The sequence below is a fragment of the Falco cherrug genome, chromosome 4 (assembly GCF_023634085.1).
Source record: "Falco cherrug isolate bFalChe1 chromosome 4, bFalChe1.pri, whole genome shotgun sequence".
Classification (NCBI taxonomy): Eukaryota; Metazoa; Chordata; class Aves; order Falconiformes; family Falconidae; genus Falco; species Falco cherrug.
In genome coordinates, this window is record NC_073700.1 from 11,642,297 (window position 1) to 11,664,812 (window position 22,516).

Genomic DNA, 22,516 nt, shown 5'->3' on the forward strand with positions numbered 1-22,516 from the left:
CTGGAGCGGGCCGGGGCCGCAAACATTTGGGTATTTCCCTCTGGGATGGAGGGGGTCCCTCCTGGGGGGTGCCCGAGTCACAGGGGAGATCCCACCGGGAATTCCTGCGTCTATGTTCTCACATCTGCCTCTCCTGCAGCTAAAATCAAGCCTGGCTTGGCCAGGTTTGCCACAGACCCGTGGGACACCGCTTGAAACACCTTTGTTCTGGTTTGCAGTAAATCTACAAGAGGTAGGAAGGGGGTTCTGGTGTTTGGTTTAGGTTTTTTGGTGTAAGTCTATATGTAATAACAGTGACGGAGGGGTAACAGGAGCAGTTCTGCAGAACAGACACGTATCCTCCGTTGCTTGGCACAGCGAGCAATGCCACTTAGGAGAGGAACTGAGGAACAGCACCTGTCCCATAGACTGTGGAAGAGGAATTTAGACAGCCAAAACAAGCAAAGGGCTGTTTGGCAAGGAGGTGAAACACTTGCATTCCAGGCCACAGGCTGTTGCATAATGGCAGGTGGTTTGGATTTTGGTGATCTGTGTTCTCTAACTAGTTTCTGACCGCTATTTGGTATCACGCTATTTCTGCTCTTAGTTACACTCAGGTGTGGGACAGTAACCCTGAAACAGGAGACAGCAAAGCAAAAGTGACTAAAGAGGTGGCTGACAATCAAAGACCTGAAATGGCTCTTCTAGGGTGGATGATTCAGCCTGGTACCAATATAGCAAAGCAGGAGCATCACAATATAAATAGGAGAGTGGCTCAGCCTCTTCTCTGTGACATGAGATGGGGAGCTGCCTGGTGCTTAGAGTGTAACAGGCAGAGGGACCCTCTCAGAGATGCCCTCACTTGTAGGCTACTAGAGACCACCATGGCTTCAAGGAAGGCAGCTCAGGACCTGTGTAAAATGGTGCTGTCTGACAAGGCCTGGGTGACACACGGTGATGAACTGTCACCACAGGGTGCCACTGTCTCTCCAGGCACTGGACGGCTGGATGGACAGATTGCTTTTCTGTCTGTCCTTCCCAGAACACCTTGTACCATGTCCATATTTTCACTGCTCTCTTTGGTTGCCAGCTACAAGTGGTCCTGTGCTTGAGCTGAGGTGCTCAGTCTCTGAGAAAAGCTGATGTTGGCTAGCTAAAACCAATCCTAAAATCAGGTGGCTGTCATGCATGGATCAGGGCTCCTTCTGCTGTGCTAGACATGATGGACTGGGGCATGTGAGATGGCTGGGATGCAATCAGGGCCCAGACTGCTCGCTGGGGTAACTCAGCTGAGCACTGAACTGAATATCAAAAGACACCACTAGGATTTTGCAGACTGGTGGCTTATAGCACAGGAGGAGCCCTGGGGACTGAATTCCCTGTGAAGAGACACAGGAGTTACAGCCCAGGTGGTAATCCCATGGTGCGAATTTATGCCTAATACTAGAAATAGCTAGGCTGGTAGAGCAGCTCTGAAACAACACAGGCACATCTGTTTCTGCAGTTGCTCAGCACCCAAACAAAGCAGTTTTGGATGAGAAGTAATATCCTGTCCAGCAGGTGATCTAATAAAAGCTGAAAGATTATTTTAAAGAGATAGAATGTCCTAGAGGAGTGGAATTTGGTGATGTAACAAGGGTGTATTGCTGTCCTTGAAACCATGACTGCGCTTTCCACCTCTGACACCTGCAAGTCAGGTGAGATTGCCAAAGGAGGGCAGACGGTGCAATGCCGAGTGTCAGCTTTCCTTGGGCTTTCAAGGTAAATATCACCTCTTATCTTGCTTCAGCCTGGCAACACCAAGTGACACAGCAAGGACAAAGGGAGCGAGCCCTGCCATCTTTATGCACTGCATGGTGGAGATGACACAGAGCAGAGGTTCTCAGCTGGTGGGAGGATGTGTGCAGTTAAGGAGATGGGGCAGCCCTTGGAAGTGGGAAGGGCAGAGTTATATTTGCACACACCATGTTTGGGCTGAAAGGCATGGCTTGTTGATACAAAGGAATCTAAGTGTGGATTCCCCACCTCCTCTGTTTCAAATAAGCAGTGAGGAGAGGAAGGCAGGATCTAAAGTGTCATGGTCCTTGCAGTGGCTCCCATCAGTCTTCTGCCTGAGACAGCTTTTGGATTTGGTGTCCCAAGTGCTGGGGTCTAGCCTCAGACTGAATCAGATGGAAAGAACAGGTGGATCGGAAAGCAAACTTTCTACTTCTGACACAGTTATGTGGGAGGTAACATGTTCAATTAGTTAGCGCCTGAGGCTACAAGTGAGAAGACATGGATTTTACTCCTGACTCTGTTACCAAGACACTTGTTAGGCAGAAGCACTTTACCTCTCTTTAAACAGAAGTGTTCCTTCTATAACTCAGAGATGTTGGTGCCTGCTGAGCCTTTGAGCTTGGATATATAAATAGAACGTATCAAAATATTGCAACGTATCATTAACCTGAATGACAGTGTGAGAAGAGACCAGCTAAGGAGAGGCTTCTCCAGATGTCATTCCAAAGGCATGACACCAGTGTAAAAACCTGTTTCAACCCAGTGGAAAAATCAGAGGAACAGGGCTCAGGCAGGCAACAGTTTCAGGGTATGTCCCCTCTATGAGGCTTGCAGTGAAGCTGGAAAATTAAACCTGAGAAGAGCATCAAGCAGACTTAAGTTGAGAACGATCTATGCATGGGGGCCTGAAACCCTCTGTGCGTGCTGTTTGCTAGAGCACAGCATACAAACTTGATCAACACAAGGATCTAAAGAGGTGTAGGTTTTGTGCAGTGAATTTCATCTTAGCAAAAGCCTTGCCTTCCTATAGAAGGAATTCCCAGAGCTCCAGGTAAACCACAGGTAGACAACCATGTCAGAATTTATCCCTCAGTCCTTGAAATTACTGAGATAAGCATCCCCCCCCTTGAAACAGTGTTCAGTCAGACAGCTCTTACTGCTGAGAATAACCTGATATTCAGCCAGTTGTTTCCTTTAATTTCCTTTTTAAACCTTTTGTTTAAACCTTGGCCAGTTTGTCCAAGTTATTTCCCTGTTTACTACACCAAACTTCTCTTTTCTTTGTCTGGTATTTGTGCCTCCAAATCCTGCTAATTATTTATCATGTTTATCTGCTATTGTCCAGGCTACGCCAGGTTAGTTCAGTCACCTTTAACCTTTCCTTAAAAGCCAGACTCTCCAGGTTGGTTGTTAATCGTTCTCCCCTGCAGGAACTTGATTACAGGATCCTGGTAGTGGAAGAAATATTATCTTCCCTGCCTTGCAATCAGTAATTCCTCCTCAGAAGTAGCAGATTTCTCCTCATCTCGGAGGTGTGTGACGACACGGTGCTGGATCCCACGAGCATAGCGTTTGCTGCTGGGTGTGATGTTGGGTTGCGCAGGCTGGCCTGGAAGCTACAATCGGGCTGTGAAAGACAGAGCCTTTACCTCACAGGCAGCATCCAACACCACCGGCCTGTGGTGAGGGGAGGCTTCTCCTCGGGCAGGCCCGCGGGGTCACTGCCGGCCTGTTCGCCACAGCCCCTCGCTCCATGCTAAGATGGCGGCGGGGCCTGGCAGGCCCTGGGGGAGACACTGGTGCCATGGCTCCTGCGTGGTGAGGAGGTGCGAGGGCAGGCTGAGGTGCAGCAGGCGGGCATCCCAGCGCCACGGGGGTCCCACAGAGAGGTGGGCGAGCACCAGCCCGGCCCGGGGGTGGATTGGGGGGGGGGGATCCCACCCTGGCCTGGGGGAAGGCCTGAGGAGAGTGGCCGGGGTAGACCTGGCCCCCGGGCAGTGCGATTCAGTACTGGGGCTTATGGGGAGGTTGTGTTATTGCCCCCCGTTTCAGGACAGGCTCAGGGAGGGGCCTTAGCGCTCCAGTGGTAACAGCTGCCGCCAAGGCCGCGCTTGCCCTCTGCTGCCGGTCCCGCCGGCCGGGGACTGAGCACCTTTAAAGCGCGGCAGGCCCGCCCCTCGCGTCCCGCCTCCCGCCCCTTCCCATTGGCTCGTGCCGCTGTTTCTTTTGGCCTTGGTGACGGAGCCTGTCTCACTTGGTCTCTGATTGGCCCCATCGGCAGCCCTCTCAGGGACCCTCTCTCAAGAGTGCCGCTGGGCCCGGCCGAAAAGGTGTCGGCCCGTCTGCTCTGGCGGCGCGGCGCTCTGCTCGGGACGCTCTTCAGCGACGCTCCCTGGATGAGGGGAGCGGCGGGGCCGGAGCCTGGGATGGCGGGGCTGGGCCCCCGCGACTGAGCGCCGTCGGCGGGGAGGCAGGGCCGGGCGGGCTGGGCCCTCGGCGGGTAGGAGCGGGGCCGGCGCCGGGAGGGGGCTTACGGGGAGGGGCGCCGGGGCATCTCACCCCGGGGCGGCAGGGCCTGCCCCGGCGGCACGGCTTGGCTGCGGCGGAGGCCGCGGCCCTGTGAGGTGAGCGGCGGAGCCGCGCTGCGGGGCGAGGCGGGGCCCCCGGGGTGGCCGGGCTGCCGCAGCCCTCCCGGGGTGCCAGGGGAGCCTCAGCGTACCCGGCAGGCTTTGGCAGCCCGCGCCCCGCTGCCCTTTCTGTGCTTACGGGGAGTCCGGCAGGAAAAAGGCTTCGTGCCTTTGCCCGGGGCGCCGCGGTTCTCCGGTTACAGTCGGTGTCAGCTGGGAGGTGACCGGGGGCCTGGGTGGGCCCTGGGTTTCGGCCCGGCCGTTGGCAAAGGCTTCAGCTGCATCTCTCAGAGGGCAGCTTGTGCCCCCTTTTGCAGCCTGGGAGCCCGGCTATGGCAGGGGGGCCCAGAGGCACCTTTGTCCAGCCTGAAGGGTAGAAAGTAACTGAAGATTTTCTCCAGCTGTCTGGTTCCTGTAGCAGCCTTTAAAATAGGCAGCGCTTCCTTGCCAGCACAGAATGAAGTGGCCATGTACTGTTACTTTGCTTCACTTGCCACCTTCTTGCTGCTTGTCTGTGCACCCACCTTCTAGAGGGGAAAAACTCCCACCAAAACAACAAAAAACATAGGAAACTTATTTCTGAAATCCTTGAATTGGAATTCCCTGTCTTGTGGTTTTGGATTGTTGTTGATACTTCTGGTTTTGGTATTTTTCTTTGGTTGTTTTTAGCATTGCAGTTTCTTCAAGTTTAGTTCAGAACAAGATGTGAGAATGAAACTGGAGGCAAGGTCCTTGATCACTGGTGGGAAATTCCTGTCTTGTAGATTCTAAGGGTGAAATGCAAAACGCAACTGTTGTGACCAAGAGTGAGGTTTGAAGAGCCTTCTCAAAAAGGAGAAGGGGAAAAAAGGCTTTTTTTTCTTTTAAAGTGTTTGAGTTGTTGAAGGACAGTTGTACTTCAGGCAGGGATCTGGCTAGTGCAGTTTTTTCTTGCACAAATGCAATATTTTAAGGAGCAATCTTAACCTTAATATGATCTATACTTGCAAGATTTTCTGGTACTGTTTTCAGAAAGGAAGAAAACTTAAGTTTTTTTATTAGAGCTGTGACTCTGGTAGTGTGTCATTTACCTTTATGTAGTTGGGCTTTGAGAGCACAGAGAATTGCCAGTGATGTGGGCCCTGAATTTCATTGAGCTCCGATACAATTACAGTGGCATGAATCCAGAAACAACATCCACTTGGTGAGAGGCAATCATTTCCACTGAAGATGCAGCTGAGCCTTCCCCAGCGCTCTGTCACAGCAACCTATGAGTCCTGCAGATGTTCTCAATCGGAATGCAACTTGGGAGTCCAGCGCCTAGATAGAGGAATAGGCCTCCTCAAAGTCAGGCTGGCTTCAGCTGTAGCGTAGAAAACCATTTTAGTTTGTTTTCTGGTCTATAGTGAATAGAGCTGCCTGCTGGGAGGACAAAGGAGACCACGATTACTGCACTGGTTTCCTCTTACGTGGCTACGGAGTGATTTTTACCCCCATTGCATAGGTCGGGCTGGCTGAAGTGAACAGCCCTGTGGAGGCAGGGTGTGGTGAATGATCTCTTGGATATGCTCAGCTGGCAGGATTTATTTTGGACTAATCAGGGCAAGGGTTTGGACAGTGTGCTGTAAGGGTCAGTGTTGCTGGTGATGACGAAGCCTAGCCAGATCCCTGCCATCAGTTCCTGGTCCTGTGGCCACAGAATTTTTGCCTGGGTTTTTGACAGGAACACACCACTTCTCCACATCCTTGCTGTAGGCTTTAGCTATTAGAAAAGCATGATGATCATGCTGTCTGGCTGATGGTTTTGGCAGCCCTTTCTTATCATTTTGGATGTTTTGATGCTATTTTTTGTGTATACTCCGTCTTGGGAGGACGAATAGGATACTAATACCAGGCTGTAGCAAGCAGCTGGGCTGAGAGGTAAGCTTGATTCTGTTTTACCCTTTGAAACCTCGTGACTGGAGGCCTGTTACATGTGGCCAACTCCTCTTCTTATCAGCAGCTTGCTGCTGTTGTGTGATAGTGGTGGCTTCTAGGGAAAAAAAGTGGAGCCTTTCCTTTTTGAGAGGAAGGTGTTTTTTCCCATGCAATTCTCTCACTTGATCTCTTTTCAGTGGGACAGGCAGATCAAATTCTTTGTCCCAGAAGAGATATTAGGAGGGTGTGATGGTTTGCAGTTGGTCTCATACTACCCATGCTCTGTGGGGTTTATTTCTACCCTTTCCCAGCTTTTTAAACAGTTAGATTTTCTTCTGTGTTGACAAATGTGAGCATACTTGTCCTTGCTACTACTGAGATGCAGAGGTGTTTCAGAGGAAGAGAATGGAGAAAAACTATTAACAGAAAATCATTCTTAACGGCATCAGCTCAGAGAAGTGAGAAGCTGGAGGGAAGAGAATATGCTTTTAGGGATAAGTCTGGAATGTAAAGGTTGTTTGCTGGAACCCCTACTAGAACTAGGATTTTTTGGCACAGATTTTTGCTATCTCAACACAAAGTTAATCTTTCCAGGTCTGCATGTGTTTATTTAATATGACATCTCTTGTGCAGCACAGCAGATGCCAGTTGCAAAAGAAAAATCCTAGCTCAGCGAGTATCTGTCCCCATGAATGAATCAAAGGAACGGTTTGTTAGCTGAGGGTGGGATGATCCCCTTACCCCTAGAGAAGACCTAGGAAGAGTGTCAACCTCTGAAGAAGAAGAAGAGTCTGTGGCTGACAGTCTGGAGCAGTTTGTGAGGAAGGTGCTACTGAACTCTAAAAGCTCAACAGATGACACAGGGCTGTGCTGATTTTGACCTGTGAGTCACCCAGAACCTTGCAGGGAAAATACCTTCTGAGTCCTGTCATGGAGGCTGTCAGTTTTTGCCATGCCAGCCAGAGTTAAAGTCAAATGGAGTGGTTTTTTTTTTGAGATAAATCTTGGATTAACTGTAGCACAGAGTCTCTGGCAGTGTGCATCTTTAAGATGCCAGCTGATAAAGTTTTGTTGTGTTTTTTTTTTTTTTTTCAATCTGTGTGTTGTCTGTGACCACTTCTTTGGGGAGTGCCAGGAGAGATTATAGCACCTTGTGTTTGTATTCAGCTCACAGCTAGGTAAGTACCTTAACCATGAGGGTTGCTGTTTTAGGGTGGGAAGGGGAGAGGATTTGCACACAGTGATACGTTGAGTCAGAAGCAGGCTTAGTAAGGGAAATTATGTCAAAACTCTAGTATATCCTAAATCCTGATCTAAAGTACTGTGTGCCATAGTGCTCTTAAAGTTTCCACAGTGATCTTAGAACCAACAGAGAGATGAACTGCTGCTGGTGTGGTTTCTGCCAAAGCCACCAGCATGGGCATGAAGCATGTGGAGTTTTATGGATGGCAGAGCAGAGTTTCCCTTTAACTTCTGGAGGGACAGTTAATATTGCGGTAGTGTAGGACTTGGGGGATGGACAGATGGCAGAAGGCAGTACAAAAAAGTTTCATCAGAGGAATTGGAAGTTCATTCTTGTCATCTTTCTGAGGGGCAGGAGAGGTGTAAGGTAGGGCAGGCAGAAGAACTGAGCGCCGTTTCTCTTCTGATTCTCACCATAGGTCTGTGCTGCCTGAGAGTTTGACCTTAGGAAACCCATTAGGACTGTGTCTGGTTCTGGGCTTGTAAACTACCACTGATGATGCTGATTTATGTCTGAGAAAGTCAATGCAATTGGGACTAGTGGATGTAAAGAAGCTGCAGAACTTTATGCTCACAGGGTTTTAGGCACTGTCTTTTCACAGCCTTACTGTTGTGCTTAAAATCAGAATAGATCTGGTGTCTTGCAGAGTGTTAGACAAAAAATGCCGGATCATGGCTTTTTCCAGTGTTGTCTTTGGAAGATAAAGTCTGCGCAGTCCCTTTAGGTAAAAGTACGTGAGGCTCTCCCTGCTCTGACTGCAGGGTTGATAGCAGCAACAGGTTTTGGATAGGGCCTTAATTTTTTTCTTCACAATAGTTGAAATCAAATGACTGACTGTAAGTTCTTGATCTTGGGAGCTAGAAGAATAATTAATGGTCTTGTACAGCAGGGTTTCAGTCTCCATCTGATGATGCCATGTATTGCTGCTGAGTCCTGATTTCTTCTACGAATCTGCGAAAGCTCAAAAACCCACAAAATTTAATCCAACCTAGTATTATGCTATTTTGAAGGTGCTTGTTATTCTGATACAAGATAGTGTTTTTGTACTGTCCATCCTAATGGTTGTGTGCAGAGTAAGGGCATGTGGTGTTTCACAGTGTAATACAGTCTTTCTGATGATGGTAATTTGCTGTAATGAGCAGGAAGCAGTGGTACAGGGGTCTAATGGCAGGGATGTGTTTTTTAGCTCTGACTCACAACTAATTTAACATGGCTTTTTGTCTCTGCTGTGGTTGTCTTGTGCTGTGTTTGACCTGGACCAGAAGGAAGGCAGGATATTCCAGTCCATGATGTCTGTGATGAGATTCTCCATGTCTGACAACATCACACATTCGACTGCCCTGGTGACAGCACTGGATAACGTGACAACTTTGACCCCGACAACAACGCAGGCAATCAATGACACCAATATCACTGTGCCGCACAAGTGCCTGTTGTTGCTCTATGAGGACATAGGGAAGTCCAGGTGAGATGGAGGAAATGGGACCACAGTCTGACCCTGGGCCAGGGGAAAGAGCTTGCTTTCTCAGAGTTTGGTTGAGAAGGGACTGTGGCTGGTGCCTTCCCTTCTAGGTGCTGAAGAACAGGAAAAAACCCTGTTTTATTTACTTTTTGCAGAGTCCGCTACTGGGATCTTCTGCTCCTGGTTCCCAATGTGCTTTTCTTTATGTTTCTTCTCTGGAAGCTGCCCTCTGCCAGGGCCAAAATCCGGGTCACTTCCAGCCCAATCTTCACTACATTCTACATACTAGTGAGTACCGCTCTGTGCTTTTGAACTGATGAGTGAGAGTTTTTTTTGAATTGCCACTCATGAACAATATCACTGAACTAGGGAGAGAAAGCCTAGATGAGGTCTTGCAGAGATAGCTGAAGGTGTACTACAAGAAGTAGACACAGTTTTTTGGGTTTTTTTTTGCTGTCTGAATTCTGCCTTTCACAGACTCTGGGACCATATCTGCTGGATTTGAGTGGATTTTGTTCTCCTGTGGTGATCTTTTTTTCTTCTTTTCCTTTTTTCTTCTTGTTGCTTTGTTGTCTTGAAATCTAGTATCTTGCACTTTTCTTGCTCCTTGCAGTAAGTAGCATGTGACACAAAACCAGCTTCTCACTGAGGTAGTGAAAGTGAAACACTGGAGAATAATTTATGTAAAGCTGATTGAAAGTTTGGTCATCTGCCCTAGAAAATGGTGATGTGATGGGGTTCTGGTTAGTCTGGGAATGTAGAATCCCAATCCTGTTAGTTTCTTTCCCATCACGTCAAAGTGACTGCTGACTTCATGATGTTCTTGATACTTCATAAAGGTGGAAACAGTATATAAGTAGTACAGTCACAGTTCTCAAACATCTTAGATCTTGTCTGTTCTCCTCTCCGCAGTTTAAAAAGGGCACAAGCAACTTTTGAACACATTAAGGCAATCTCTTTACTAATCTCTGAACAGCATACCTATTAACTGTGATACTGCTCATAGGGCATGGCAAATGCAGCTAAGGACCTACCTGAATTTGTTCAAAAATACCATTTGGAAGCTTTATCAAAGGTGATTTTTGAGATCCTGGCTTGCCTCAGTGTGTAGCATAATGTGCTTGCTCTTTCTCAGTGAGATTAGTACATTATTAGGTTGTAGAAGTGAATATATATGTGAATTGGATTAGATGGGAGGCATCCTTCTTTGGGCTGCATACATGGTAAAAGCCAAGAAGCATCAAAACCAAATCTGAGCTAGTAGCCTCAGCTGAGAATTTGGTGGAAATTCTTGTTAGCTCTTTCAGGCCTGGAGTGTTGGTACTGGGCTTGTGCACAGTTTTAGATGACTAGGTGTACGCACAAATGCTCCAAATCGTTAAAAATATTACAAGCCTTTTCCAGTCTGGATTTAAATCTTCCCTTATGATTCCAGTAATGCACACGGCTCAGCAGGAAGTTTATGCCAAAGGCTTTGAAAAGCAAAACTCCTGATAAACCAAAGGGAAGAAAACGTGAACTGACTTTTTGCTGTTGACTTTTTCAGAACAGAGTGAGAAGCAGAAAGTGATGAAACAGCCTTAGAGGAAAATGCTTTCATTCGTTTTAATCTGGAGTATGTTACTGGGAAATGAGGATGGAAGTGCATTCTGTGAGGATTTCCTTTCAAACGGCTGTTTGTCATGTCTTGAAGGAGTGCTTTCTTGTGGGGTCAGTTATTACAGTGAAATTAATAGATTGAGAAGAGTCTCTACCTACTTAAAGAGGAAGCAAAACGGGTGTGTCTTCCTCTCCTGTGAGTTGTTGCTACTCTAGAACACCATTATATTCAGGGGATCTTTTTTGTCAGCGTTTTGTCCCAGAGTTTTCCATCCCTGGAGGGAGTGTTGTATTCTTCTTTCTTGCCATTTGCGTCCCTTCTTCCTCTAGGGAGGAAATATTCATCTGTAGGTGTCTTACTGGTCACTTGGATTCTCCAACCACTTCAGAATCAGCTTGGACTCTTGTTCTCTGATAGATTTAGCTGTCTCATACCTGCATCATTAGAATTAGCCTGTGACTTGGAGAATTTTTATCTGGAAGAATCTGCTTTCTTAGAGGGTAAGTCTGTACAGCAGAGAGGAGATGTATCCAACCAAGCTTTTAATTGTGTAATTCCTGTGATGGTACTGGAGTTGGAAAATGAGCATTGTTGAGCTCCATGCTGTCATGCTTAAATGGTACATGAGTCGACTTGGGTATCTCTATGTTGCACTGTGCAGCAGGGTAAGATGTTTTAAAACTGTTGACTGCAGGTGATTTTTTTTTCCTCTGCATATCTGAATGTTGTTAGTGTTGACTGAGGTTTTATGCAGATTTTAGTTTTATTACAGATCTGAAGTGTGGTAGTTCGCATCAAGTGGCTTCTGTTATCTGTTGTGATTGATTTATTCAGTCATACCAAGCACTTGATCTTGTAATTTGGAGGGATGTGGGTTTAGTCTGGTTTTTCTCCTCCCTTGTCCCAGTGGACTAAAGCATGGGAAGACTGTTTGCCTGTGAAGATACCGTTGTAAGGAGTGGATGAGACCTCTTCAGAGCTATTTAATCTGACTGTTGAGGAAATTTGTTCCATAAAAAATTCTGAGCCAGTACTCCTGCCTCTAACAGGCCTAAGGAATCTCCTTTGGCAAATTAATCTGCTACAGGAAATCTTTGGTACATGTTATCAGGCCTGAAAGCTGACTTGGAAATGGCATTCCAAAAGGGTCTTTGCTCACTACTGCATATGTGCCTCTTGACATGAGCTCACTTTTGGTATCTTTTTGTGTAGGTATTTGTGGTGGCTTTAGTTGGTATTGCCCGTGCTGTTGTCTCCATGACTGTGAGTGCCTCTGATGCTGCCACAGTTGCTGATAAGGTAGGTACAACACTGATTTTATAGGCTGTGCTTTGTTGCAGTTTGATCACAGCAATCTGCTCCGGCTTCCCTTTTAAGTGCACACAAGATTAATGTGTTGTTTTTTGCAGTAGTCATAGCTATGCATACTATAGAATCCTGTTCTGATAGTTGTATCTAAATGACCACAACATCCAGGGCTGTAAACAATGGCCTTCCTAAAATAGATGCACAAGCAGTGGCGGCAAAACTTTCCTGTTGATGACTTTGCTTTGCAAGAGCTAAACATTCAGATGCCTGTAGTGGATAGGCCAGATCTGGCCTTTTACTCTTGCAATATTTGAGTGGCTCTTTGACAAACATTTAATTCTTTTGTATTGAAAGCAAATAAAACCAAATACCGTTTGGAGACTGATATCTGAATGTCCTTGCAGCCACTCTGAGCACAGAGCGAACCCTTAGCAAACAGGAAATAGCTTGTACGTGCTGTTCCTTTGTGGTCATTTGACTTGTAGCAGAATGTTACCTAAAACAAAAAGCTTTGTAGTTGCTGAGCTGTTAAAGGAAGAAGAGCCACCTGCAGAGTACAGGTCTTCTGGCTTTATTCTCTGGGATCAGTGTGGACCTTTTGCTTTTCCCTTTAATGTTACGTGTCAAAGCGTTGTAATGCAGTGCTTGTTGTGAGTGGCTGGATGTTTGTAGCCTTTCATTCACCTCTACTGAATAGATGTAGGTCCAGGACTTGAACGATGGAGAAGAGGTGAGAAGGTGCTTTTCTTTGGCTCTGTTGGTGTTGCTGCTAAGTGCACCTTGCTGGGAAGTCATGCAATAGGACAGACACTCTCAATTTTTCCTGTAAACACATGTTCTATCATGTCTTTCATGTTTCTTTTGTTTTCTCTCCTATATATATATACACATATACACTGTGTGTTTTCTGAGATTAGAAATCTGTGTATCTTCAAGAGAGAGTGCCATTCAGTGTTCAGAGGAAAAGGATTAATAAGCCAAAATCTGGGTTCTTGTTCTAGGTCTGATTTATTGCATGACCACCTGGAATGTTGCCTCACCTGCTGCTTTTTTGTTCTTGCTTCACCAAGTAAAAAATGGGAATGAAAATGACAAGCTGGAGGTGGGAGGGCTTTAGAGTTGAATATGCTTTAGATTTAGGGACCAGTAACTTTGGAGGAGTGCAGAATACTGAGTTTGTTCAGTCATAACTGTACTGCAGAATCTACTGCTTAAGAACTGGCACTGTTTAATACTATACTTTTGAGGTTGTTCTGGATTTGTGCTCCTTGGAGCACAGCAGAAAGAACACATCTGAGACAAGTGACAGATTCTCAAGTGTGGCAAACCAAGGTGACTTCCTCTTTCCATAGGCATGCTGTTTGCTTGCTCCCACACAACTGTTCTGTTTCACAGGCGTGGACAGGGCTTGGGACAAGCATATGATTAGTATCCCTACAAAGCATAAGGAGAGTTTGTGGAAATGACCTGCTCCACTTGGAGGCTGCCATCCCCTGGAGCAGAGTGGAGTTTTGATGTGTTAACTTCTGAATGGTTCCTGGCTCCATCTAATCATGTTTGTCTGATTTCTGTTATCCCTCAGATCCTGTGGGAGATCACAAGGTTCTTCCTTCTGGCGATTGAACTGAGTGTGGTGATTCTAGGCCTTGCCTTTGGTACGTGTCAGGAGGTTTCAGAGTGCTTTGAATGCTTCCTATTCCCTTTCTTTCCACAGAGGCTGCATCTGTAAGTTTGTGGAGAGGCTGACTCTATAAAGTGAAGGAACTCTAGGATAAAGACAGAAGGCAAACTGGCAAATTTTAGTTAGAAATGGTTGAAGGCCTGATTGTATTTACAGATCTGTACTTGTGTGATTTCAGGTTATGTATGTGCTTTGTGTGTCCTGCATGCATGTGGTGAAGGAATGTACAGCTTAGGTGAAGAGTTATGCAGATATCAATGGTCTGATCTTTGCTTCAACCCCATTTTATATAAGATGGTTCCTTTGGAGGTCCTTCTATCCTCCTCGGCTGGTTTGACTCCATCCTGGCTTCATTCAAATGCTTTAACTGTACCTGCAATCTGTTACTCTACTTTTTTCACTTGTCCAAGTGAAAATGCTGTTTGGAACACCCCTTTCTGTGGGTCAGAGGTACAGGAGAGGGGTTGGTAGGTGTCACTGTTGCATCTGCTAGTGGGATACCTGAGCGCTGGCTCTTCCATCTTTGGAGGGCTCACAGAGCTTCTGGAGATTGTCTGCTTCAGGATATTCCAGTGTGGATTTCTCTAAATTACGTGAGCCCTTCGTCCGTGCTCTAACCCACTCTCCCATCAACTTTTGTTCCTGAGAAGAAGCTTTACAACATCTCAGTGTACATGATACTGGAGTAATTCCTGATTTATTTTTTTTTTAATTTATTTTGTAACCTCAACAGAAGGACTTAATTGCTTTCTCTATATTTGTGTGGGCAGGAAGAAAGCAAGTTAAAACCTGCTGTTTTGTAAGTATTATTTTATCTGTGAAAGGCTCAACTCTCCAAACAGGGAAGCAGTTTCTAGTGGTTAGGTGGGCTTTAACCTTCCCTTGAAGGCTTCTGGAAATAAAAAAGGTTTTCCTATGTTGGTTTTGGAGAGAACTGATTTTTACTAGGGCTGGGTTCACATGCTGAGTCACTTCTGTATTCCTTAATTCCAGGTCATCTGGAGAGCAAGTCGAGCGTGAAACGTGTTCTGGCAATCACTACAGTGCTGTCTCTGGCATATTCTGTCACGCAGGTAAGTACATTGGAGCAGAAGAATTAGTCTTTGCAAAAGAGGGGACTTTGCTTGGAGTTAGGCAGTTAAGTGTGGAACTGCTATCTGGAAAGTGGCAGCTTTGCTCTTTGGATGAGATTTTGGGGGAAGACTGGATGCTTGGGGCAATGTATAAGGATCCCCAGAGCATATATACACCAAACTGTATCTCCTTGTCCTATTTATGGCATGAGTGGCTCAGCCAAGGTGAAGAAGTGAGATGAGATTTAGATGGAGTGCCTCCTTTCCTGAATCTTGGAACAGGAGTGAGATGTTTTTCACACCTGAGCCACAAATTCTGAATCTAGCCTCAAGTGCCATGAAAACTCAATGGAGACACCTGAGGTGTGTGTGTCAGATAAGGGCAGTGCAGCGGGCCTCTTGTCTCCTGACTCTTTGAGAGCTGAGAGCTTTTGCTTCCCTTCAAACTAGCAGCTGGCTTGCTAGCTCAGTTTAGTAACTGTGTCTCTGTATCTCTGAACAATGCAGTATGTGTCTGGGTTTATTCTTCTTCTCGGTATGTAAGTGGTCAGCCCTGTGTCTCTGTACTTGGGGCAGTGCCAGAATAACACACAGATCTTTGTTCTGTGACCAGGCTCTTGCTTGCGAGGCAGTGAGCTGATCATTACCACATGATAAAGCTGAAGGAGCCTCATTAAATATCAAGTGTTTGAGCTGTATCTGGGTTCAGTAGTGCTTACAAGCACTCTTCTCTCTCCTCTGTATAGCAGCTTCTGTTCATACCATTTTTCAGGAATGCAAGTGAATGAAACAGTGTCCTTTCCTAATTCTTGCACAAGTGTGGGCTTTTATATTCTGGATGTTTCAGCAGGAGAGATCTACTTTAGAGATGGAAATAGAACTCTCAGTCTATTTCAGACAGACAACTGCTTGCATCCCCTGTCCCTTCATTCAGCCTCTCTTCTGGAATGTCATTGATGCTGGTTTCCATCAAATGCAAATTCCTGTCACTTTTTTCCCTTCACTTACTGTTTTCAGTTTCGTCCTCTTTTCCTGTGTGATCTTAACTTGGACTAAGCAGGGTAATGGTTGGGTCTTAGGTGGCAGCAACAACTGTTGTCTGAACTTCTTTAAACAGTCTCCCTTGTCCTGACACCCACTCTAGTGAGGATGCTGCCTAGAACAGAATCATATTGGTGCCACTTCTCTCCTAGGGCACCCTGGAAATCCTGTACCCTGATGCCCACCTCTCAGCAGAAGACTTCAACATTTATGGCCATGGAGGAAGACACTTTTGGCTTGCCAGCTCCTGTTTCTTCTTTCTGGTAAGTACTGGGCATGTGTTACTCACTCTGATAACTTCTTTGTATTTTATAATTGAGGCAAGGAGGATGATTTGTGTATAGCAAAGCCCTAATCGCCCTCCTGCCTGATACAGCGTGGCATTGATATATCATGTGGCAGGGAAGATGGAAGTAATAAAAATGTGGTGGCAGTGATGTAAGCTGTGGCAGCTGAATTCCAGCTGAGTTCAGATGTTCTTCACTCCCTTGTTTCTCAGTGACCAGTCTTTTTGTGCTGATGGGGGTGAGATGTGGGGCCTTCACATCTGTACCATTTGCACTGCATTTAATATCAGGGGGTCTGTCCTGAGACATCTAGGGAGCGCATGACACCACATACCATCCCTGCAAAGATTGTTGAATTCGTAACCAAGCAGCTGTGGAACAGTTAGTTCTTTGTCTCAACAGGTCTATTCCTTGGTGGTGATTCTTCCAAAAACTCCTCTGAAAGACCGGATTTCTTTGCCCTGTAAGTGACTGTAGTGTGTTCCATACTATAGATGGAGACAGTGCCAGGATAAAACATAGGTGGGAGTAAGAAGTTCCTGTACGTGGTTGTGCTGCAGATAAATCCCGCTGTCTCAGGGTACAGATACATGGCAAAGGACTGATAGTTATCTCTGGAAAAATAGTACGTTGTGCCTTTCGGAGAGCAGATTGCTACTTCAGTAGCTAAAAAATGACGTGAACAAAACAAGATCTACTACTCAGTTAATGATACAGATGTGATGTAAATATGTTATCTTAGAGAGCTGTGAAAATTGGCTTCTTAATAATAGCTTCCTTTGAAATGCGTGTGTGATGCTAACGTGTACATGCTCGTCATCCCCCGGGAAAGAAAGACTAATTGGGAGCTGCTTAATAATTTTTATTTGGGCATTTATTAAGATGCTTCTCTGTTTTTTCTTCTTGTTGCAGAATGTCTGCAGTTGTTGAATAGAGAGAGAAGCTGTTACTAAGATGTTTGCATTGGGCTGTTCTCTTTCTAAGTATTGTTGGCATCTATGTCATATCACTACCCTGAAGGAGTGGATATGTGTGGCACATGCCACAAGCAGGGGTCCTTGGCCTGATCTCCCTAGTGTGCAGCATATCCTGCTGCTCCTGTCCAAGTCTCCTGAACAGTTTTGTTACTACTGTACATTGGAAGGGCACAGGTTTAGCTGTGGGGTTTTTTTCGTTTGTTTCTTACATTCATTTATGTGACTGGCACTGGTTCTAGATGCTTGCCTATGAAATCTTTGCATGTGTTGACATGACCATGTGTTTTCAAAACCCGTTGTGTGTGTATGTGTATACACATGCAGGAGGGTAGGGTTTAGTCCACTGTACCTCCATCAGTCCTGCCAGCATGGGACAGGAAAATGCAGTCTTAATTCTTCAAGAGTTTGTAAACAGAGAAGATGGTGAAATGCTTCTCTTGGGTTTGCCATCTCCATTAGATTTGCACTGGGCTGGTGCTTATGAGGTTAAGCTTCATCTGTGTCAATGCTTTCCCACAGCCAGGAAGAGTTTTTATGTTTATGCTGGAATTCTGGCATTGCTGAACCTGGTGCAGGGCCTGGGCAGTGCCCTCCTCTGTGTGGATATCATAGAAGGACTGTGGTACGTATGCTGGAGGAGGAGGTCTGTAACCTGGTTTCTCATATTGCAGTTGAATGTCCTTCAACACTGCCTCTCCTAAAAAACCAAAACTTTTGCAGAGTTTGTAAGAACGAATAAAGTGGTTGGATCTGTTTTGTGCAGAAAGACCTCTAAGTGGTCAGGAAACCCACAGAGCAGAGCTCTGCGGAGCTGCGTGCTCTGCAGTGGTCTTGAGGTGGTAAATGAGGGTAATAGTTTCAGTCCAGTGGTGCCTGCCTGGCCATTGGCTTGTGCTTCATAGGTAATAAGGGAGGAAATAATCTCTTTGCTAGAAATAGCATGGAGATACCCATATTCACATCTGGAGTCTCATTCTGCAGGGATCGGTGTCACTTCTGTGAGTCAAAATTGGCAGCACTGAGACTGTGCTCTTGGTCAGACCTTGGGTCTTGGCATGGTTCCTTCTGAGTGTCTAGGAGCAGTGACACAGTTGACGGCAATGTGTGTTTGCATCAGTTTGAATTTGTTTAGTACAAGACTTTCCTTGTCCTCTGCTTGGACATTTTGGAGGGAATTTGGATCATTCTGGGGGGATTTGACTGGTGTTATCCAGCTGTGTTGTGCTTGAGTGTTAAATTCCTTGATGTTCCCTTTTGCCATTGACAGCTGTGTTGATGCTACCACGTTCCTTTACTTCAGCTTCTTTGCACCTCTCATTTATGTGGCATTCCTGAAAGGCTTCTTTGGGTGAGTAGCCAGGGACAGGAGTTCAGAGGGTATATATTGTCATTGAATTGTTTTGCATTCAGGTTCTCCCCATCTGTAGAATCAAGGCAGTGACTAGAATGCCAGTTAGGGAACCAGTTTTTAATTTGTCCTTGAAGTTTTTCTTGTGTGACCCAGGGCTGCTTGCTTCTATCCAAGACTCCTTTGTATGCAAAGTATAGCTGACAGCTGTATTCCTCCCAAACCTTTATGAGGATTGCTTCTTCAGTGTCTGTTTAGTACAAAGTTTTTCTGCTGAATTTGTTAACTATTGAACTAATTAATTAACTAATGAAGTTAAACGGCTTCTAGGTAAGTTTGGGGGTAGGTTTGTAGAAAGGGTCTAGGGGCTCGGTAACTCTTAGGCTCAGGACCCCTCTACAGTGGGCCCAAGAATCACCAGTTGAAAGCATCCGGGAGTGTGGTACCTGGGTCGGGGTTGCCGCCGTGTGGCCGCTCAGAGGAGATGCGACTTGGTAGGAAAAACCCAAGTGTTTCGGTGTAGACTTAAGCTTTTATTGTCGATAAGCATGAAACAGCAGGCTTTAAAATAACTAGGAACATAAAGTACTCCTAAAATATCAAAATGTACCTCTATTGCCTTTTGAAATTAAAAAAAAAAAAACCAAAAGTGAACAGCATCTGGAGTTAGAGATGGAAACTGCTGATCCACAAGTGTTGTATTTTGGTCTTCTGATGCATGTGGATGGAACCTGAGGTGGACTTCTGTTCTGTTGTGTTGGTGACCAGGCTGCTGTGGCATTGCCCTCAGTTCAGAACTCCCAAAGCATAGAACACCTTTCCCGCATTAGTCAGGATTCTGCCATTTGTATTTCTCATAGGTGGCTCAGTCCAGAGCTACATTTAGCATTACTCTATGGCAGCTACTCTGTTAGGTATATTTCAAGACTGAAAGCTAGTGTGGAGAGCTTTTAGGGTCCGAACACAGAATTTTTTAGTGCTGCTGCGTTTCAGTTAAGGATACTGTTAAGGCTGTGATACTATGTTGCTTAAGCATGTATTTTGAATCTTTAATCATTCCAGGTCTGAACCGAAGATCCTTTTCTCCTACAAATGTCAGGTGGATGAACCTGAGGATGTGGATGTGCACCTGCCCCACCCTTACGCTGTTGCCAAGAAGGAAGGAATGGATTCTGGGTTCTACTCGAGCACACAGATTGACACCACAGCCTATCTCGATGATGTGGCCTCTATGCCATATCATGTGGGCAGCATCAACAGCATAGACAGTGACCGCTGGAAAGCCATCAATGCCTGAGGCAGGGCTACTTCCTTCACATGATGCCTCATTCTTTTCCTTCCAAACTCTCTGATACCACAGCTGTTAGGATATCCATTGGAAATCTGCCCTTGGCTATCAGCCATGGCTTTCCTCTCTTCCTTAGGATTTCCAAAACCTATTGTGGAATTAAGTTGGCAGCCTGGATCCTGTTGGAAAGAACATTTTCTGTCGCTACCTGAGAACAATGTATAACAGTTTTGTTCATAAACCTATAAACACTGAACCTTCTTGATCGTCCGTGTTCCAGATGTGAATATGACCCAGAAGACAGGCCTGACTGGCACCTCTTCCTTTTCAATGACTGAAAGCATTTGTCTGCCAATGACGGGAATGGTGTTTAGGGATGAGGGTGTTAATTTGACTGCTGTATTGTAAATATATAGAAAGAGTTTGGTCGTTGAAACCAAAGGTGGTCTTCCTGGGCTTTTTCAAGCAGCATGGTTGCCTGGGTCTTGTAATGCAACAGCATAGGTCGTGGTGATGGCAGTGACTGAAGAGGGAAGCTGGTCAGCTGGGCTTATCTCTGGTTTCAGCTAATACTGATGAAAATCGTGAATTGCAGTTGCTAGGGATTAAAAGGAGTGCCCTGGGAGCATTTTGAGGGGCTAGTAGCTAACAGTATAGATGTGAACTGACTGAATAATAGGGAGACAGAAGAAGGACAGGCAGTGCTACTGTCTAGCTGAGCTGAAGTAGCTGTGAAACAATCTGTGGGCTATACTACTGTGCATTTGAGCTCACAGGAAAATCTAAGTAACAACACTGAATCAGGGCTGAGTTTCAAGAATAAAACCTGTGAGGTAGGTGCATTTTCCACCTGCAGCCTGCTTCATGATCTGGCAGGGTCTTGGAGAGTGCTGTGAAGGAGGAACCCGACTCTGCAGATGAAGGCTCTGGAGATGTTCAGGTGCTTGAGGCAGAGCAGAAGCCCATGATGTGTCCGAGCTGTCAGTACTGAGTGACTGGAAACTCAGGCATCATAGGTGTACTAGAATCAAGCCGGCTGGTGTTCTAAGTTGGAAGGCAAGTGAGATATGGATGTGTTTCTCTGGCAGTGTCCTCTTATGTTGCACTTCAGATCCCCAGACTTCTGCTGGTCTGAATAGATTTTGTGGCTTGATATGTTGAAAATACTTACGTGCATGTGGAGCATGGTTCATTTAAAGACTATCTGGAACTTCTTATTATCCTCTTCCATGCTGGAAAAGGAACTGCTGTTGTCTGAGCTGTCTGGCATGCAGTTGTAAGACACTGTGTTCCTATCCAGGGACTGTTCAGCTGAAAGCTGCATCAGGCTGGTTTCTGGGACTTGGTGTGCTCTCCACAGATGAAGGGGTATATTCCTTTAGCTTTGGGAGTGCTTTCCTACCTGAGTCCTCCAGGTAGGTGGAGATCTGCTACAAGCAATAGCAACTTGCCATTAGAGATGGTAGAAAGAAGGAATTTGAAATGTTTGGGGACTTTGTGAATTTCTTGCCCCAACCCACTCCTGTTCCTGAAGAATACTGAGATAAGAGTTTCTGGGAAATCTTCATACAGGGCACAGCATGGAGGTGTTAGTTTGGATCATGAGCAGGTAGGGGAAAGCATTTGCTACCACATGTTCCCAACATAGGGAAAGAAGGTTTGGGTAAGAACACAAAGTTCGTATTGGTTGCCAAAACTATGCAGGCCATTTGCTTATATTGTTTTGTTAATGAGCAATGAAGCCTCTCTGTTCTGCCAGAGGACTTTGCCTGACAGGCCTCTTAAGTAGCACTGGCACCTTGAAAACAAACACCACCCCCACAGCTTTGTTTTTGGGTTTGGTTTTTTTTTCACATTTACTTTTTGAGGAAAAAAGTCTTCTGTTTATTTGTGTGTGAGAGCTGAACTGTCTCACCTAGGTCAACAGTCTTTAACCTTTCCCCTCCATGCAATGACTGTGTGAGGGCTGGACAAGCAACTGGCAGAGTCAGCCCTTGCCACATTACAGAAGTGTTCCATGCTCCTCCTGTCACTTCCTGTGAATCCGCCTGAGCCATGCTTGCTTGCTTACTTACTCTAAAAGGGATGGATGACATGGTGCCTGAATTGTCCTGCTGCTGCTCCTAATGCTGCTTTACAACACTGATCCCGAGCTGCTCTTAGGAAGTGGGGAAACTTGCAAAGCTTCCCTGGAGTTGGTGGGCCTTGGACAGAGCCAAGAGATACGAAGGTATTAAAGCAGTTGAGTAATAAAGGAGCAACTGCTTTTCTGTCCCAAGGAGTATTTGCTGACTCAACACCCTGGCCAAGAGGACTAATTTGCCCTCCTTGGTGATGTGAAGAGCAGGTTATGAGTTTGCGGTTTTATCAGCTGAATTCAGTGCTGAAGGATCACCTTTGCAGGTGGTAGACAGGTCCATCCTGTCCTTTGCTGGCAGGACTCCAGTATTTCTGGAGCGTCCCATGTTCTGCTGCTGAGGAGCTTCTGCACTAGGTCATGGACTGACCTTCCTCCTGTTGTATTTTTATGTATATATAATACTTTGGGCCATATTCAAAATGGTCCATGAGCAGAAGTGTGTTATGCCTGGGGGGGTAAAGAGAGAAAATATAGAATAAATGTATATTTTTGTTTGTAAAATAAAGAAATAAAATTAAGTTTGGCATAAATGGTCATATTTTCTTTCTCAGATGACCCATATTATGGAGAAAACAACTTTTGGATTTTATTTTTTTTTAAATTCCTGAACAAATACAGCAGATAATGGAATAACAGGATGTCCTCTTGTCAGAGATGGATTTTTCCTTCTTGGAAGGGTATTAGAAGGACATCAAATGACTGTGCAGAGAGTGGTCTCTAAGTCTAAATAATTGTCGGTGAAGCCTTGACCTCTCTCTTGGTAACTAGACCTTGGTGCTCCTGGCAT

At 45.8% G+C, this 22,516-nt stretch overlaps 1 protein-coding gene across 5 annotated transcripts; it reads left to right on the forward strand.

Annotated features, from left to right (window-relative positions):
* The first annotated feature begins 85 nt into the window (after positions 1 to 85).
* Positions 86 to 22,259, forward strand: TPRA1 (transmembrane protein adipocyte associated 1). Of its 5 annotated transcripts, none has more exons than XM_027805674.2 (11): positions 86 to 232; positions 8,787 to 8,989; positions 9,142 to 9,274; positions 11,799 to 11,885; positions 13,477 to 13,549; positions 14,569 to 14,648; positions 15,842 to 15,952; positions 16,379 to 16,439; positions 17,473 to 17,575; positions 18,221 to 18,301; positions 19,364 to 22,259. In XM_027805674.2, exons 1-11 carry the CDS (start codon positions 113 to 115, stop codon positions 19,596 to 19,598), a joined length of 1,287 nt encoding a protein of 428 aa, XP_027661475.2. In that variant the 5' UTR covers positions 86 to 112; the 3' UTR covers positions 19,599 to 22,259. The 5 variants fall into 5 exon arrangements, with proteins under 5 accessions (XP_027661475.2, XP_055562597.1, XP_055562595.1 ...); XM_055706622.1 differs by lacking the exon at positions 86 to 232 and adding an exon at positions 4,037 to 4,258; XM_055706620.1 differs by lacking the exon at positions 86 to 232 and adding an exon at positions 4,138 to 4,258 and having other exon boundaries at positions 8,790 to 8,989.
* Positions 22,260 to 22,516: the final 257 nt, after the last annotated feature.

What these genes read in the sequence shown, in the direction of transcription:
- TPRA1 (XM_027805674.2), top strand. Translation starts at nt 113, where the DNA reads ATGTTCTCACATCTGCCTCTCCTGCAGCTAAAATCAAGCCTGGCTTGG. An exon ending in TGGCATATTCTGTCACGCAG is followed by an intron (nt 14,649 to 15,841) that starts GTAAGTACATTG and finishes CTTCTCTCCTAG; the next exon opens with GGCACCCTGGAAATCCTGTA. An exon ending in GATATCATAGAAGGACTGTG is followed by an intron (nt 17,576 to 18,220) that starts GTACGTATGCTG and finishes TGCCATTGACAG; the next exon opens with CTGTGTTGATGCTACCACGT.